Source organism: Hermetia illucens, chromosome 2, assembly GCF_905115235.1.
Source record: "Hermetia illucens chromosome 2, iHerIll2.2.curated.20191125, whole genome shotgun sequence".
In the NCBI taxonomy this organism is placed as follows: Eukaryota; Metazoa; Arthropoda; class Insecta; order Diptera; family Stratiomyidae; genus Hermetia; species Hermetia illucens.
In genome coordinates this window covers 61415667-61434579 of record NC_051850.1, presented here as the reverse complement: position 1 = coordinate 61434579, position 18913 = coordinate 61415667, and the positions used below count along the sequence as shown (strand labels likewise).

Genomic DNA, 18913 nt, shown 5'->3' with positions numbered 1-18913 from the left:
TACCATATTCAATCTCGAGAGGAACTATAGGGGGCAGAACGGTGCTAATCTACCCGAGAGCCAAGTGGCTAATACTTAGGTCGTACCAGGTAAATTCCAAACTGGTATGGGAACGACTTAATAAACTGAACACGATCGACTCGTTCAATAAGGTCTGGATTCTCTGTTCCAGGCCACATTGGGTTAGAACGCGATGAGGCAGCGGACGGGCTGGCAAGTAAAAGGGCAGCGCTATACGGACCAGAGCCATTCTGTGGAGTCGGACATTTTTTCATGGCCACGACATTGAAAAATTAAGAGGAACAGCTGACGGAACTTTATTGGGCGTACTTAACAGGAATTTAACAGTTCAGGGTGCTCATGGGGGATACGAGCCCAAGTGCTCGAGAGATTGTTTAAACTTAACTAAGAAGAGCCTCCGGATACTTAATGGTCACAGTAGGCGAAACTATCATCTGTGAGGAGAGTGGTGAAGACTCCACGCATGTTCTGGGACAGTGTCCGGCACTTGTGCAAAGTAGGTTCAGACACCTGGGAGAATATTTGATACCAGATGCCAGGTTGGGACACTTAGAAGTAGGGAAGATAATAAAGTTTCTATCGGTTACAGGTTTAGACGATAAACTATAGTTTATAGGTATACTATAACCAGTAAAGGGGCACAATAGTTTTTTAAAGACAATATTATTAAGGGTACACTACAGGAACTGCAGGAGGGAATGTGGTCAGCATTCGGCCAGCTCGCCCGTGATTATTACACTGATTTGGCTCAAGAACTCATTCACAGCTAAATCAACTGGTATCCAACATCCAGTCACAATAGAAATCCCTCTGCCATTTGAACCGCAAGCTTCTAAAGGTAAAAACTTTACAGAACTGTTAGATAATGGGCATGTGGCGGAACGAGCAACTTGCGTGTCGAATGCGCGCAAATGCCAATCACGGTAGCCATAACATCGAAAAACAATTTTGTTTTACACAAAACCCCACTGGGGATTCTTCATGAATGGAATTTTAATATTTCACTCGAATGTGAACTATTCTCGTTAATTATGACGTCAGTATCTTATTTGTATGGTCGAATTTTCATGAAACTTAGCATGCACTTTGTATAATTTGTAGCAAATTTCATGGATTTTTGTGCCGACCAAAATAAATAGGAAAATTATTATTTCGCGATTCTCATCACTTATTGTGTTGTTGATTATAATATCGTTTATAACCTGACCAGTATTGTTTGCGGTTTTGGACCGTGTTTTTCCCACGATAAAAGATATATATGATAGGAAGATACAGAGAAAAGTAGTTGACCACAATTTCATTGTCAAAGTGAAGTAGAATAATTAATAGAAGTTTGATATAATAATCTATTTTATTTGGGAGTGTTTCAACTTAACACTAACATCAAGATAATTATGTTTGTTGTTAAGCCATTTGTTGCGTTTATGTTCTTTATTTATCTTATTGTCAGCTGCTGGTAATTTCATATTGATAATTTTAGGGCCGCCTGTCCGTTGTTGACGTTTGATTAGTTGTGGGTTGCAGCTTGACGTCTAGAGTACTCTTCGATGGTGAGGGGTTGTACTCGAGTCTTTCGATTTTGTTTTATGGATATTTTTTTGTGGGGTCTTGGTCTGAGTACCTTGGTGTTTAGCGGCCTTACTGACGCTGGTGAATAACCTCGCAAACACCATGTCGAAAGTTTGTTTGTCCAGGATCTCCTCCGGCCCAGAATGTCTAGCTTATGTCGTTGGAATACTCACCCGAGGTAGAGAAAGCGAGCATTCTGGGGACCCTCGCTGCCGTTGTGGAGAAGCGCGCGCACATTCCAGAAACTAATCATAGCGCGTTTTCGATAGCCAAAAGTTATCTCTATCCGAAGCGTTGTTGACGTTTCAGTAGCAGTAGTTTCTAAATTTGCTGGTTGCAGCACACAAATTCTATCCCTTTCAATTGCCTTTTACGACAAGAAGGGATGACTTTGAATGTACTCTTAAGCCCCAGCTCACATGACAGGGATTGAAATAATGATATTGATTGATTGCTTTAGTTTCCCCAAACCAATATTTTTCGGTACCTTCTTAACAATTATTCAACTATAATAAATTTGAACTGCATTTGGACGCCAGATTAATGTATTTAACTACATTTTTATGAATCTTTGTGACAATTTCTAATATTCGGATTTCCCAAGCCATCATCAGTCTTTACTTGGTCGTTTAGGTGTGATGAGCATGATATTAAGAACGACCTTATGTAAAGAGAGTCGCCAGTGTCTAGATATAGTGTGGTGTTGTGTGGGATGAAGTCGATTTAGATCTTGCATGCTATTTTCCGATAAAAAGTGCCATGTGGAATTATTTGACTTCAAAATATCTGTTTGTGATTCGATAAATATACATTTGGGATGGTGTTATATTGCAAACGAGAAATGGTGGCGGTAAATAAGTGTAAATACAACAGAATTTGTGAAGCGATAATTCTCGACTTCTTCCCAAGGGTTTTAGGCGGCCATGTAATCTCCTATTCCAGACATTGTTAACGAACACTCAGTTCACTCCGTTATCTAACCTTCATCGCATTAAAAGAATCGTTTCATTGGTAACAAATACAAAAATTTATTCGCTCTCAGGCATTTGAAAGAAGTTCAGCTAAATATTACAAAGTCGTATAAAAACCTCAAATGCGAAATTATAAACATCTAACTTAATACTTTTTATATTACAAACAAGCTCGAATTATTAAAATATAATTCCCCATAATTACACGCAACCATACTCATACCAAATACTGCTGGTTTTCTCCTCTTCTCGTTTCCTCGTCGTTGATTTGTCTTCAGCCATAGCGTGGGGACTGCTGATTCCATTGCTTCCACTTGGCTGGGGGCTGTCGGGCGCCACTCCACCAGCGCCACCAATCATTGTATTGATTCGATTATATATTAGATACGTAGATTGGTTTTCATTTGGATTATTGGTTGGGGTTGGGGCATCGGATGTATTATTGGACCCCGTTTCGGATATTTTCTGATTTTCGTCTATTAAATAAACAGTTCTTCGACTTCCCGCTGTTCCAAGTGTTAGACTGCTGCCGGTCACATCCGGGGGTTCTAATCTAGAATTGAAAAATTGAAAATACCGTTCAATTAATTTTTTTTTAAAGAATATAATTATTTGGAAAGAGGAAACGATTCATCGCCATTTTTTTAGGAGGCATTTATGCTTGAACCCCTTCTTTTCGTATCTTAGTGGAAATAACCAAAATGGGCAAGTTCTGAACTTAAATTTCTGTTTTTGTCGAAGGCTATGCGTAAATTGATTTGACTTTAGTTTATAACTTTATGTCTTCTGGTGATTGACTGAATCGTGAGTTGACGAGAGTTCAGAATTTTGATCTTAGCTTAATATATCTCCACTTAAGAACAAAACAAGTCGGGAAACCGGAAGCGCTTCAGGTATGAAAGGTTTTGTGTATTTCTTTTATGAAGATATTTGAGTGTGCATTTGTCCCATTAGCATGTAGCACGTAAAATATGCATATATTATGTGAAAATAGCCACTTTGAAGTGATATTGACATTCATAGTCTTGAATTTGCAGAGGAGCGATAGTTTTGACCTAATATAACTTTGTCAGTAATAGTGGGATTTTCACTAAATTTGGCAGGATCATCTATACTGTAGCCTACATTGCTGCAAAATTTTCTAGGATGAACTTAAGGGGGGTTTTCCTGCCAATTACTAAAAATTATAGTAATGTACTATTATTAACTTTATTTGAATAGGTATCGGCATGGAGGGTATTTCGGAGCCTAGGCACCATACAGTAGCAGCCCCCTGATTTTTTTTAGACTTTTCGGTTCGGTAGTTTCTGAGAATGGATTCGTTAAAAAAAATGACCACTTTCAACCCCCCGCACTCCCCACCTTTTCAGCAAAAGTCAGAACTAACCCCGGCTTCGAGAAGTACTAACCGAGACCTTTAATTTGATACCCCCCATGACTATATTTGATGAAAAAGAAATTTACACCCCCCTTTTGCATGTATGGCGACTCCCCCTTAAATTCGTCGTAAAAGGATGTACTCACTATACGCGTGAGCGTTCACAGTTCCCATTTTTCTACCAAATTTGGTGTCAATGTGTTTACACAAAACCTTAAAAAGGGCAATTAGAAAGTGAAATTTTACGAAATGGACAAGAATAAAGTCTATATTCTCATCAATATTTTTTAGCAGTGGATTTTACGTATAATTCTAATTAGTTGATCCGGAGTAAATGGAAGTGTACAACAGTAGTTTAGTATAGCATAGTTGGTAATTGTGGACAACAAGCAGTCTTCAAGGTTTGAAGCGCTATAAAAAATTTTTGACTGAATAATTTTTAATTCCTTTTTCCGGCAAAAACAACGTCTTCGATATTCTGTCCATAATTAAAATAGAAAGAGCGCGATGACCACTCAGATTGAGAACCCTTGTTTTGTTAGTATTTGTCTTTACCGACTCTGGTTTGCTTCCTTTTCCAAGGACAGAGGCATTTGGCCAAGTTCCATGACTAGATGAGAGAGCAAGAAGAGGTCGTCCGCATAACCGAAGTGCTTGACAAAAGATGACATTGTCCGTTAAACCTCTTGGCAAAGACGTGGTCGATAACCAGAAGAAATATCAGCGATTACAGAATGCAGCTCAGGCGGACTCCGCTTTGGACTTCAAAGTAATCCGACATTATACCTCAATAGAGCACGTGACATTTCGCGCGTCATTCTGATAATGACCATACATTTCTTTGATGTGCTCCTTCTACATAAAGCATTCCAGATGCACTTCCTATTTACGCTGCCGACATTTCTTTGTCACGATGGACACTAGGTTACACATCACGTACTTTTCCATCGTAATGGAAATCTAGCGTGTCACGCATGCCTCCATTTGAAGCGATCAACAAACTTATCAGAAGCTTATGTTATTGAACCGCCTCCATATATTTGCACTCAGCCAGGTCTTATGATGTCCATCAAATGACAGTTCCTTCGAAGGTCGATGTCAAAACCTCTTTTGTTAAGCACATTTAGCGGACAACTCCTAAATCTACTGTTGATCGCGATGTAGTCAATCTGAATCCATGTTTACTGCTCGTTAGTCGAAACTCAATTGACCTTGCGCCCGAAAGATGTACCTTTGATGGCGGGGAGTGAGAGACACAGAAATCTATAAACCGCTCACCGTCGAGAAAGTACGTTCTCATCCCACGCCCGAACACTACCACAACGCCACTATTAGGAAGCCTGCCCGATTCTAGAGGGCTCGTTGCCGCTATCAAGGAGGGTATACAAATTTCAGAAAATATTCATCAACTATTTTCGAATGCTAAAAGTCATAGCCCTATCCAAGGCACTGTTGACGCTTCGGTAACAAAGCTTCGAAATTCGCCCAAAAATGTTTATCCCATTTACTAGCCTTTTACGACAAACTGGGACTCATGGGCTATTCTGTTAGAATAAAACTGTACAAAGCCGGTATCTCGACCGACCAAATCGATAAGAGTGACTAGGCTGAACTTAACCAATGTGCGAGGCTAGATAAAAGTAGCAGGATCACTCTCGAGATGCCTTATCATGCATCCTTTTAAGGTTTTGTGTAAAACAAAACCTTATTAAAATCGGGTTACTATCTGTCTGTCTATCCGTCACACGTATTTTTCTCGGAGACTGTAGCAGCGATTGACACCAAATGCTCCGAAATACCTTCCATACCGATATCCCTTCAAATAAAGTTAATAATAGTATATTTTTATAATTTTCAGTAATTGGCTGTGGAACCCCCTTAAGTCCATCCTAGCACTACGAAATTTTGCAGTAATGTAGCAGCAAAATAGATCTGAGTGAAATTATGCGGTGTTTCCAACGATTAATTAATTGAAATAATAAAAACTTGTTGTTTCTTTTTCATTGGTGTGGATATTTATTCTTGCAAATACCGATATTTCGGGAACCACTTGTCCCCTTCATCAGTGCTTTGTTAGTACTGATGAAGGAAACAAGTGGTCCCTTCATCAGTGCTTTGTTAGCACTGATGAAGGAAACAAGTGGTCCCTTCATCAGTGCTTTGTTAGCACTGATAACAAAGCACTGATGAAGGGAACAAGTGGTTCCCGAAATATCGGTATTTGCAAGAATAAATATCCACACCAACGAAAAAGAAACAACAAGTTTTTATTATTTCAATTTATAATATAGAGCCTGATCCTACCAGTTTGGTGGAAATCGCACTATTACTAGCAAAGTTATAATAGGTCACTTCTTTGCAAATTCAAGATTTTGAAAGCCAATATCACCGGAAAGTAGATATTGTCACATAATATATGCGTATATTACGTGTTACGTACTAATGGGACAAATCCACACTCAAATGTCTCTATAAAAGAAATACACAAAACCTTTCATACCTGAAGCGGCCAGCTTCCGGTTTCTCGACTTGTTTTAACCTAACCTTAGTAAAAATGATCTACGATGCTAATGTAAATGCGAAAGGCACCATCCTCTTCAAGTCCACATAACTACGGGCTTATGCCGACGATATCGACATAATGGAAAGAACAACCTGAGATGTATAAACAGCCTTCATTCAAATCGACCAGGCGGCGTGAGAGGAGGCGCTGAATATTAGTAAAGATAAGCGAAAACCACATTAAATTGTACTGGTCAACTCAAAATAATCAACACAGGAGACTACCATCATCTTTCCATCGACTTCGAGGCGGTCTAAAAAAAGAAGATGCCTTTTAACCTGGCCCTGGTAAAACTGATTCATGATGTACAGGTAAATGCGTTAGGCGTCACCCTCTTTAAGTCCACAAAACCACTGGCCTATGCTCACGATATCAATATCATGAGAAGAATGGTCCAAACGTACAAACTGCTTCCTACAACTTGATCCAGATCGAGAAGGCGGCGCGAGATTTTGGGCTGCACATCCATGACGGCAAGAGGAAATATATGGTGGCAATGTCAGGCCCAAAAACCGATGAACCAACAACATCAAACGAACGACAACAATAAAAATAGGAGACCACAACTTTGAGACCATTAATGCTTAGGGTCAAAAATTACAACCCGTAGCAGCAATGAAAACGAAATGAGCGTACGGTTGTTGGCAGCAAACAGAGCATATTTCAACTTACAAAAACCGTTGCGCTCGAAACATCTCACTATAGGGACCAAGCTTCTACTTTACAAGGCAATGATCTTGCCAGTCCTCGTGTATTCCTCGGAGATTTGGGTTTTGTTGTGGATAATATATGGCTCATTAGGCCGTGGTGGGTGGGTCACTTAATCCATATTATTAAGATGATCCAACCCAGAAAATAGACCGTGGAAAGAAAAAACAAAATGGATTCTTTGCTAAAACATTTTATAAGTAAGGTATTGTGCTATTTTTAGGCATAGGCGGAAATCAAGTGCTTGCAGAAACTTTAAGCAGTGAACTTTCACTAGCAGTATTATTTTTTGCGACGTGACCTCTAGTTCACGGTTGTGGGCAAACATTAATGACTTTCCGTCCATTTGTGCAAAGTAGCGACTTTCTTGCCAACAGCCGCAGCATTGGAATTATTCCGGATTATAAACATACACATACAAAAACTAAGTCTTGATGTATTATATTTATGCATAGTTTTGATTTTAGCGCGTCGTCAATTGTATTTCTGTGAGTAAGGAAGACCGTACTCTGTGGAACCAGAAGTATTAAGACATAATACAGGGTTAATGTTGTTTTAATATTTCTGATGATTTTATTGAATTCCATGTTTAAGTGTAGTCCAGAATGTATTGTAGTTATTTTTCTATTTCAGTTGTGCTTATGTTATGTCCTAAAAAGTGAACGTGTAATAGTTGTTGATTTGCACAAGGTACGAATGATAATGCCGACATTGTTCAAACGAGGATTTCAAACCAATGAGTGTCTACAAGCTATGGAATGTTTCACAGAAACTGAAAGGATTGCAGAAGATATCTCAGACTCTCTATTATTCTGGAAAACATGCAAAAGATTCGGTGCAAAATAAGAGAAATCTGGCCACTTCGATAAACAAAATGAAATGGTTTTCTTGCACACTTGAGTCTCTTGGTTTATCAAATCATTTTAGAAGTAATAAGCCCCTAAAGATAAAGATATTGTTTCACTCCTGATTTGTCTGATACAGAAACAGACATTCAACTGAGGCAAGCACAGAAGAGGAAGAACATATTTTTACTTTCTCGTCACAAAACAAGTTTATAAGTACATACTTTTTTGTCTATACCTGCACAACCTTTTAATTTTCTTATTGCATATTAAGTCCGACCCCCCAATACATACGTACAACATGATCAGATCATTAAGACGCTAATATTTGCTATCCAGGCAATACAAAAAAATTCATGTACGCACGTGGAAATATGAATGCAACAGAATTCGTATTCGTATTCGTAAAAACGAATATGTCTCTTTTCACTTTTGGACGTGAAAATACAGCCGTATTCGTATTCACTTGTCTAAATACAATAATAATCACCTTTTCGAATATCAATATATTCGTATTCGTTTTCATAGAAAATCATGGTACGAATTAATTTGTATTCGTAATATGCCAACACTCTCTACAGCGATACTGAAGGAGGTATTAATCGTTACTGGACAGATCGAAATGCTGCCCTAAAGAGGTATGCTATTGCCACTTCTGTGGAGTATATTCATCGAATTACTACTGTGCGAATTGGAATTTAATGTATCTGCTGTGGCACAATCCCATGGTCCTCTTCGAACACGGGTTGTTTTATTGTTTTATACTGAGTACAGCTTCAGCATTCATACCTGTCGTTGTAAAGGCTATCTAACACCTCTACCACACTTCACAAGAAACTCTGCCCGCGATATTTACACAACCAAAACCACCATGAAACTCTTACAAGGGGGCCAACCGCAAATAACCGCTTCTACACCAGGAAATCTCCTAGAGCATATGCTTCGATCGTGCTCGACATCCGGGGAACCTTTAAATACATAACTCAATTTGCAGCCCTTGGATTTATATATTCAGAGCACTACAACTAGATCAGCTCATCGACTAATTCGTTTAGATTTATGAGGAAGCAACGGACGTGTGTGGCACCGCGCATTGAAGTAGTTATTTGGAAAACTACATCCAGTTTTTGCAATGCCTTCTGATTCTCAGATTCCCATTCATGTGTTTGGTAGAAGATAAGAAAGATATCTTCCAATCCGGAAAATGCAATGTAGAAGCTTGAAGCGTCCAGGTTAAAAGGTTTTGTGTTTCCCTGCGTCAGGAACTTGCATAATGTGGTAGTTACACTTCCATAATAATTTAAAATTTAACTACGTCAGCTGCTATTTACACAAATAAACGGCTTTGCAATGTACTCTACAGATTATAGCTAATTCCATGCGCTTCACACTAGGATTCTACATTGTTAGCAAATAATGCAGACCTTCACCAAAAAACAGATACAAAAAGGGTTCACCTAATAGTAGCAAAGGGTAAAGGGCTTCTTCATATATGAGACCTATTAAGGTCGCTCGAATGTCAATTATTCTTGTTGCACTTGCAAAGTTTCAGATGTAGTAAATTCACCCGAAATTGATAAGTTTGAACTGCTATGACTTTGACACTAGTAGGCGGATTTTCACGAAAACTTGGCAGCCGTATGCGTGATACTGGTGCATTTAGTGCACCTAGGATGAACTTAAGGAGGGCTTATCAATAAAGTTCTAAAAATTGGTAATACACTATTAATAAGTTTATTTGAGCATATATCGGAATGACACATATTTTGAGGCCTAGATTTCATATAAGTGCATCACCCTGATTGTTTTCATTTTTGGGTTGGTTAGTTTCGGAAAATGAGTCCTGTTTCACTTTAAATGTGCATATTTTCGCTCCTTACTCGCGCAATTTGCAATCCATGTCAAAACTAATATCAGTTTGGGGAAGTACTAATCGAAAATTTTTATTTGATATTCTCAATTAGAGCGATACCCGCTCTGCCGGTTCACAACAGGGTAAGTATTTTAAATGTTCCTAAAAGTTCCCTACTTCGCATGATGCATAGAGACTTGTGTCTCCAATCCTAGAAGATACAGTTTATTTATTTATTTAAGTTTAACTTAATTAAAAAATTAATGAAAGATTTTCGTCTTTCAACAGCATTTTGTTCTCGGGTGAGGAACATGTTCGCTCGAACGACCACGTTAGCAAACAAAGTTGCCGTTATTGGAGTCGTTGGATATGAAACATCATTTCATACATCAAAAATCACTCTTTGGAGCGCGATGTTGACACGAAAATTAATTAATTGGCGCCCTGATTTGATACCAATTGATTTTTTTTCTGGTGGGGTAACCTTATATCAAAGCTATACAAAAACAATTCTACCTCTCAGGATCAATCAAAGCAAAATATCCAAAATTAAATCGCAGCAATCACGAAAAACAAGTGCCGAAAGATCTCGATTAGTACTTTCCAAATTAATTTTAAAGCCGATTGCAAAGTGGTGGAACGAGGAGGTCGTAAAAGGGTCATTGAAATTAGGAGGCTACTTTTAGACAGTATCCACTACCTGAAAAAATCATGTTAATGGCTCTATATGAAGTCTTGGCTTCGAAATATCCTCCGTTTCGATATCTGTTAGAATAAAGTTAATAATAGTATATTAATATATTTTCAAAAGTTATTGCGAATCCCCCTTAACTTGATCCTAGACGCGTAAAATTTTGAGTTAATATAGGCTTTAGTAAGGAGCAGTCCCCTGGAAAGTTTGGCGGAAATCCTTCTATTACAGTGGAGACTCACAAAAGTTAAATATACGGAAAAGTTAACTAGGCTTCCGTCACCACAGAAGACTTTAAAAAGTTAATTTTTTCTTTAACTTTTCAAAGTCTTTTATTCAATTTGGTTGCTGATTATCAATATCTGGATGTGCACAAGAAACAATAGAGCGTAACTGTAGTCGGCATTAATCGTGGATTGGTACCCACCATGAAGCATAAAACCTGGGAAACGCCTACTGAACCAACACCAACAGCTCTACTACCAAACCCTATCTCCACCTCCACGTGGTGATCGCTGGGAGCTTTCTTAACGAAAAACTGCAGACGGAGGATGAAGGCGAGTTTCCCGCGACTAAAAACGGAACAAATTGTACCAACTGGTCCTCCAGGTTGGGCGATGGGTAGGACTGACTACCCTATATGGAACACAACTTGTTACGAAGCCACATCAGGAGCAACGACGAACCCGGTAACAACAATGGAATAACAATTTCCGCATTTTCTCATAGAACGTGCGCTCCCTGTTCAGAGGTGGAGCTGCCAAGCAGCCAGCCGATACCCTGTCCCAATATAGGACTGATGTAACAGCGTTGCAGGAGATGCGTTGGACAGGAACCGGTTTTCTGGATAAGAGTCGCTACACCATATATTATAGCGGCCATCCAGTAAACCATGTGCTCGGAGTAGATTTTTTAGTCAGCCAAAAAATTAAACCTGCTGTTATCGGCTTTGAAAACATAAGCGAACGGCTATACACCCTGCGCTTGCGAGCAAATTTACAAATATAAGCCTCATTAACGTTCACGCTCTACAAAGGAGACTTCAGAGTGGGAGAAGCATACCTTCTACGAGGCAGGAGAGTGAACCGTCGAAGCCTGTCATCTCAACAAATGATCTTCACAATCACCTGAAGAACGTTATCATAAATACGGCCACAAACATACTTGGCCCCAGCCGCAAATATAGTCGGAACGGCTGGTTTGATAATGGATTTAAGCTAGACACGGGACGGAAGAATGCTCCATACCGAGTAATGTTACATTATCAAAGGCCGCCGGCACGCGCGGAGACTTATCACGAACTCCGGCGAGCGGAGAAGCGACTTCACAGACGGAAAACGGAAGCTTAGGAGAACCAACAGGTCTGTGAACTCGAGACGACAAACTAAACCAAGTGGTTCATCAACTTGTGCTCAAGGTATGGGACAGCGAATCAATGCCTGACGATTGGCAACGAGGCATTATCTGTCTCATACATAAAAAGGGGGATATCACACAGTGCAGCAATTATAGAGTTATCACGTTTCTGAGCACCATCGATAAGATATTCTCAGCTATCTTGCTAGGCTAATTCAATTTTGAAACGAAATTGATAAAACTGCCTAGGCTGACCCTGAACAATGTGCGAAGCCAGATAAAAGCAGCAGGATCACTTTCCAAACCATTCGACAGCAACAATGGTCTACGACAAGGGGATGCCTTATCATGCGTCCTTTCTAACCTGCCCCTGGAGAAAGTGATCCGTGATGCTGAGGTAAATGCGAGGGGTACCATCCTTTTTAAGTCCACCCAACTACTGGCCTATGCTGACTATATTGACATCATGGGAAAAACGACCCGAGACGTATTGCCTTAGTCCAGATCGAGCTGGCGGCGCGAGATCTTGGGCTGCACATCAATGAAGGCAAGACAAAATATATGGTGACAACGTCAGCACCAAAACCAGCCAACCAACAACATCAAACCGCACTGGTCAAACGGGGAGAATAAAGATAGGAGACTATAACGTTGAGACCGTAACGTTGAGACCGTTGATAATGTCACCTATCTACGGTCGAAAATCACAACCGATAACAGCTACGACAATGAATTCCGTGCATGGTTGTTGGCAGCCAACAGAGCCTATTTCAGCTTGCATAAACTGTTCCGGTCTCACCATAGGGTCAAAGCTCTTACTCTACAAGACAAAGATCTTGCCAGTCCTCATGTATTCCTCGGAGACTTGGGTTCTTAGCAAGAAAAACTGAAAAAAAACTCTTGACCGCGTTCGGGAGAAGAAACCTACGAAGAATTCTTGGCCCCCTACATGAGGATGAACGATTTCGTAGCCTACATAACGACGAAATCTATGACCGATACCATGGCCGTCTGGTTGTAGATAAAATCCGGTTAGGTTACGGTGGGCGGGTCACTTAATCCGTATTGATAAGGATGATCCAGCCGGGAAAGTCTATAATGGCAATATCTATGGTAGAAAAAGAAGACGAAGCAGACCCTGCCTAAGATGGAGCGAGAGCGAAGGTCAAGACGCCAGGCCGGTTTTAGGGATATCGAGTTGGTGGACCTCAGCGCAAAACCAGGATATCTGGAGTTCCTTATTAAGGCAGGTCTAGACCGGAAACCGCTTGTTGCACCGTTGATGATGATGATTAATCGTTATAAAATATGTGCATACATGCTTGTAAAAACACGTAAATTGTCTTTGCTTATCGAAAAATGCTTCAACTTAGTAAACTAGAACAAGGTGTTTCGGCCAAACGGTTAGCATTGAAGTTTAGTGTTACTAATGCGGCAATTTCCAAAAGCAAGCAGAGGTCAAATATGCAAATTATATTAATGTCTTTAAAAAGTTGATAATTCATCAAATTTGACAGGCCTAAAAACAAACCGGCAAACTTTAATGAACCTCTGATGTATTAACAAAGTTCAGTAGGTCAACGCCTTTTTTGTGTCAAATTGGTACTCCCTAATAGACGAAATGGCAGTACCGCATCGAATTGCGAATAGCTCGTTCAGATTTATAAATCAAACCATCGTGTACCCGACTATTACCTTTCATACATGGAGCACCGAACTTTTGGTTTCTAGCTTGTTTTTTTTTAAATTAACATTATTTTGATATTGATTTTTCATTTGGAAAAACACTTTTGGGAGTTACCGTCAATAATCGGAATGAATAAAGGAAAATTAGTCTTTCTTCTTTCCCCTGTTTCCAATGTGTATATACAATTGTACTCACCCTAGCATACTGTTTCTTCGCGAATTCGTCGCCTCTTCGCGCCTTGGAGACTGTAAGCTGTTCCTTATTCCTTCGCGCAGGAATGGTTTTTCTATGCTATCATTCAATCTCCTGCGATAAAAAGATCTCAGAAAAAAATCACAATTTTTCTAAACACAAAACCTTACCTTGAAAATTTCTCCCGTAAAGAAGGGTCTTTCACTAAATGTGAATTAGATGAAATTGATAAGGGCTCTTCCGTGCTGTTATCGGACTCATTACCACCAGATTCTGAACCAAGATTAAATTGTGACTGAGTCAATCGTGCGTCATCAATCCAAGAGCGTCGATGCTGAAAATCAAAAGTGAACAGTAGTAAATTGAACAGAAAGACTGGATTGGAAAACATAAAGCAGCGCAGAGTGTGTTAGAGCTCATGAATAGAAACTTTGCGATTAGTTTTTTTTTCCTGTTTTTCAGCACAAATCACAGATATTATGGAAAGTATTCAATTAAAGCAGCAGAAAGCTGTAGCTTTTGTGTTAGTTTATGAGGCCAATTCAAACGCAAAATTTCATATTTATGATAACTTACTTCACTCACATCTTTTTTGAGTTGAAAAGAGTTTATTGCTTCATACAAAGTGTCTTATCCAGTGAACTATTGTTGAGCCGCGCGTGTTTTCACACCTGCTCCTCTAGTTTCAAATATTATAATTTCCTATTTATTTAATATACTGTGGGCTATCAATGCACTTTTATCATTTCCCACTTTGAAACATCATAGATTTTTCTATGTCTTTGCTAAGCCCTTCTTTTTTAATCTTTAGAAATTCTAGAAATATCTTCATACGGTTCACGTATATTTTGTGCCCCAGTAATGTCGAAACCTACCAGTGAAACTCCATAAGACAAATTATCAAAAAATATAATTTCTCTTCACCAATTCATTGAAAAATAGAACAAATAGCAAAGAACGATCATTGTTCTGCCAATTAGCAAATGTTTGTCTTCACAGAATGAAACCCAATTTTTTTCTGAAAATTTGAACCGACAATTGCACCAAAACAAATGTTCAATTGAAGAAACATTGCCTTTAATACATAATCATAAAATCATCTTCATTGTAAAGAAATCACCATTAACTAAAAGTAATACGTTGTACTTTAAATCCGAACTCTTATTAATTAAACGGTTGTTGTATGTGAACTTACCCGACTCGGAACTTTATTCATGAGATCTGTGCTGGCTTTTTTGACTCGCTTAACGAAACTACTGCCAAACGCTTTCCTGTTGAAATAAAATCAGCTATATCAACTCCATCCTAATTCTAAAACACAAGAAATTACTTTTTGGGAGCACAGCTTTCCGACTTTTTGTAGTGCTCCATAATCTTTTCCTCCAATTTTTCCTTCTGCCTGTTTAAGCTATTCACCCTGTCCGTATAGTTTTTCTCTTCGTCATGATAATGCTGTTTATCTTCTAATGAATGTGTAAGCAATTCATGGTATTGGGTTAATAATTGTGAAACGTTATCCATCAACGTCTTGCGATCAGTATCTAGGTTTGAATTCATTTGCAAGAGCATCTGAAATATGTTAATGTCAAATATTCTGCAGACCAACAAGAGGGTTAATATTTACATCACAACGTTGCACTACTTTTGCGTATTCGATTTCTAAACTATTCAACTGATCTATCCTTATATTCAGCTCCCCGGTCAATTCTGTGTTCTGCAGTTTGAGTCGTCCGTGCTCAGCTCTAAGCATTTTGTATTGTTCCTTTTGAAATATAATTTATTTATCAACTACCACCCTTCATAGACTGATTGATATACCTGAATATTTTTGTACTCATTTTTAAAGCGGTCACTTGTAGCAAATAAGTTTCTAAAGTCGTCAGTGAGTTTAGAATGTTCTGCCCGTAAAATAGCTAGATCATCCGTACTTGATTTCATTGTTGTCATTTCTGTTCGCAGATCGGCCAACTTCTTTTCAAGACCCGCTGTTTTCTCCTTCAAATCACGATTTTCGTTTCGAAGGTCTCGTACAACCGACTTTAAGGCTTCTTTATCTTTATTTAAAGACTCATATTCGACACTAAGTTGGTCGTGTAGGCACTGTAAGGTCACTTGGTCCTGTAGAACTACTTTGTGGTTTTGCTTCATCGATTCTATTTGCTTCATTAAGGCATCCTTGTCCGCTGCTAGTTGTGAGTTGGCAAGTTGAAGCGCTACATGCTGTGTATTGAGCGAAGTAATTTGTGAACTTAGCGTAGATACGTCAACATTTAACCTGGCGTTCTCCCCCCGCAAAATGTCATTGTCTGAAAAATATAACAATAACGATTAATACAGAGCAAATACTTTGAATGATGCCAACATTAACATGAACTCATCACATAATGAATTATTATTATTTAAACAATGTGTTGCTGCAAACAGTACATTCGCACTCCTTATTAGAGACCATTGGACGTGATTGTGAATTTTATGTATACAAACTGATAAAGATTCCTCTGCTTTAGGTAACATAATATAGAAACTGTGCTTCCCTTCGTTTCTATAGAATTTGTTTTAAAAATCTTCCATATGTTACAAATTTCTGGAATCGGAAACTATATAAGCACCCGGCATCCGACCGTGAACATTATCATGAAATCCGAAGTTTTCCAATGTCTGACAGAAGCTGAACTAGTCTCGGAAGTTATTTTAGAAAAGCAAGTAGTTGTTGCGTTGCCTTTTGTTAGTCATCCTTATGCAATGAATGCTTACATAAAAAGTATTGACATTGAGGCAATAACAGGACACTTCTCTACGGGGACTGAAGCACTATTTGTTAGTAGTTTTGGACCACTTTGACATTTAACGGGGTTATAGTCTTTATAGATTAAAAAAAGAAGCGAAATACGATAGATAGAAATTATTATTATATAAATTATGCTCGATTAATACGAATGTGCTCCATATGTACGTAGTCACGAGTGGCTCCATTAGACTCCGCTCCTTGAATAGTGTTTAGCTCTATATATGCAAGTAGATGTTCGAGTGATAAATAAAAAGAAGTATATTATACAATTATATTGAATTTCAAAAGAGAATGTTCGAACCATCATGGATTCGGCATTGCTGATTAGCCTTAGGTTCCAATTTCTTACAGTTTCCAACAAACCGAAGACGTTAAACGTATTTTTCTCAAAATCACTATCCTTCATGCCACGACAGTGATTTCTCCGATACTACTAGACCGACCCTTCTGAAATTTTTACTACTTTTTGTACACATGCATATTTGTCGTGTGAACGGGCGTGCAATTGAAAAAACACACAAAAGCAACCTCCAATTCTGAAAAATTATATTCAATTGTCCTCCACTTGGTTACTATTGTATATGGATTACTTAGATCCAGACAGCCTTTGACTCACTAAATAAAGCTTTTTGATTTTTTTTTCAGACCATTTTTCGCGTAAGGATCACTGTCACCGTTTACTATACTCTTTTCGATACCGAGCGAGATCTCGGAAATTTCAGCGTAGTGTGCGTCATGACAAAAGGAAATTTACAATTGCCTTGGAAACGGAAGATGCCACAAAACGCAATGATTTCAGAAGTTATACCGGTCTATGAAGGCCGTTTACTGTCGACTCCACATTCACGATGATATGCAACTGAAGAGGCGGAAAGAATACTTCCCCATGGTTTTTAACCGTATCGACCGTACCGAGCTATTAGCAGAGCGACATATTATGACGCAAAATGTCACGTGCTACAACGAGGTAAAATTTCAAAGGATTTTGAGATCGAAAGCGAAGCCCATCTTGTTGTCCTTCCCTTGTTATTTCTGCTTGTTTCCGGTGACAGCATGAATAACTGCTTTGCTCGGAAGACTTGGGGGAGTTCAATGGACTATGACATCTTTCCTCCAACACCTAGACTATGTTGATGGTATTTGTTTGCTCTCTCACCGTGTCAAGGACTTTGGCCAAATGGCTCTAGATTTGGAAAGAGAGGCAGGTAGAATTGGACTGAATATAAACATCAATAAAACTGTCCCTATCTGCATAAATGGTGGCAGAGGGATCTGTTGTCGTGACTGAATGTCGGATACTAGTCGGCTCAGCAATACTGACCACATTACCTTCTACAGTGTACTGTAGTATACCGTTACGGTCTTAAATGAAGTGCTCTAACACACTACAAGGCCCTAATCCAATATGGATTCTTGCGCCAACGAATATTATAATTGAAAGCATTGATTAATTTATATATCTAGGAAGCCTATCGACGGTGGCACCGAACTGGATTTTGTCCGATGTATTAACAATGCTAGATCCGCTTTCGCTGCCTTGTCTAAAATCTGGAGATGTAATTATCCAAACAACATCAAGTTGAGACTGTCCTATGCTAGCGTTCTTGTTATAAGGGAGTAGCACATGGAAAGTGACCCCCATTGTCACTCGAAGGCTACAAGCCTTCGTCGTATCATTGGAGTACGGTGCCCTGAAGCTATTATAAACGTAGAAATTGGTCGACACACAGGTATAGAACCCGCACGCAATTTTATCGGAAGGCGGAAGTGGCAAGATAGATCACACATTAATAAGAGGCGATAATCGCATTGCCGGCTATGCCGTGCAGTGGAATTATTCTTGTATTTTTAAAATGAGGGTAAACCAATAAATTTAGATCTGATCTTTTTTAAAGTTTTGTGTAAAAAAACCTCACTAAAATCGGTTCAATGTCTGCCTGTTCGTCTGTTACAAGAGATTTACTCCGAAAAGACTGGGGGCTCCGCTACGAAATGGGTGGGATTATGTGCTCTGTGAGCCGCTACATTTGCTGCAGGTGCTTCAATTTGTGTTAGCTTTGAGGCGGGCTCCCGATACGTGCGAAAAGGGAACTTTTTCACAGAATGTGGTGATAAGGTGCAGCAAAATGTAATTAGTACTTTTCGAAAATGATATTGTTTCTGACATTGGGTGAAGCACAGAAAAGCTAGGACTCAAATTGTGTATCCCAAAAAGTGAAACAGGTCTCGTTTTCAGAACCTATCCAATCGAAATATCTGAAAAAATCACAGTGATACACCTACAGAAAATCT

General features: G+C 39.0%; 1 protein-coding gene across 2 annotated transcripts in view; it reads right to left on the bottom strand.

The window, feature by feature from the left end:
* Positions 1–2593: 2593 nt before the first annotated feature.
* Positions 2594–18913, bottom strand: part of LOC119648997 (girdin) — a 48133-nt gene continuing 31813 nt past the window's right edge. The window contains exons 12-18 of one of the 2 annotated variants that reach the window (XM_038050927.1): positions 15652–16139; positions 15458–15595; positions 15164–15402; positions 15029–15104; positions 14004–14167; positions 13837–13947; positions 2594–3114 (exon numbers count right to left, since the gene is read on the bottom strand). In XM_038050927.1, the coding sequence (XP_037906855.1) occupies positions 2763–3114; positions 13837–13947; positions 14004–14167; positions 15029–15104; positions 15164–15402; positions 15458–15595; positions 15652–16139 (1568 nt within the window). In that variant the 3' untranslated portion in view covers positions 2594–2762. Of the gene's footprint in view, positions 3115–13836; positions 13948–14003; positions 14168–14891; positions 14960–15028; positions 15105–15163; positions 15403–15457; positions 15596–15651; positions 16140–18913 lie in introns of those variants that run through there. The other variant, XM_038050928.1, reaches the window with a different exon arrangement.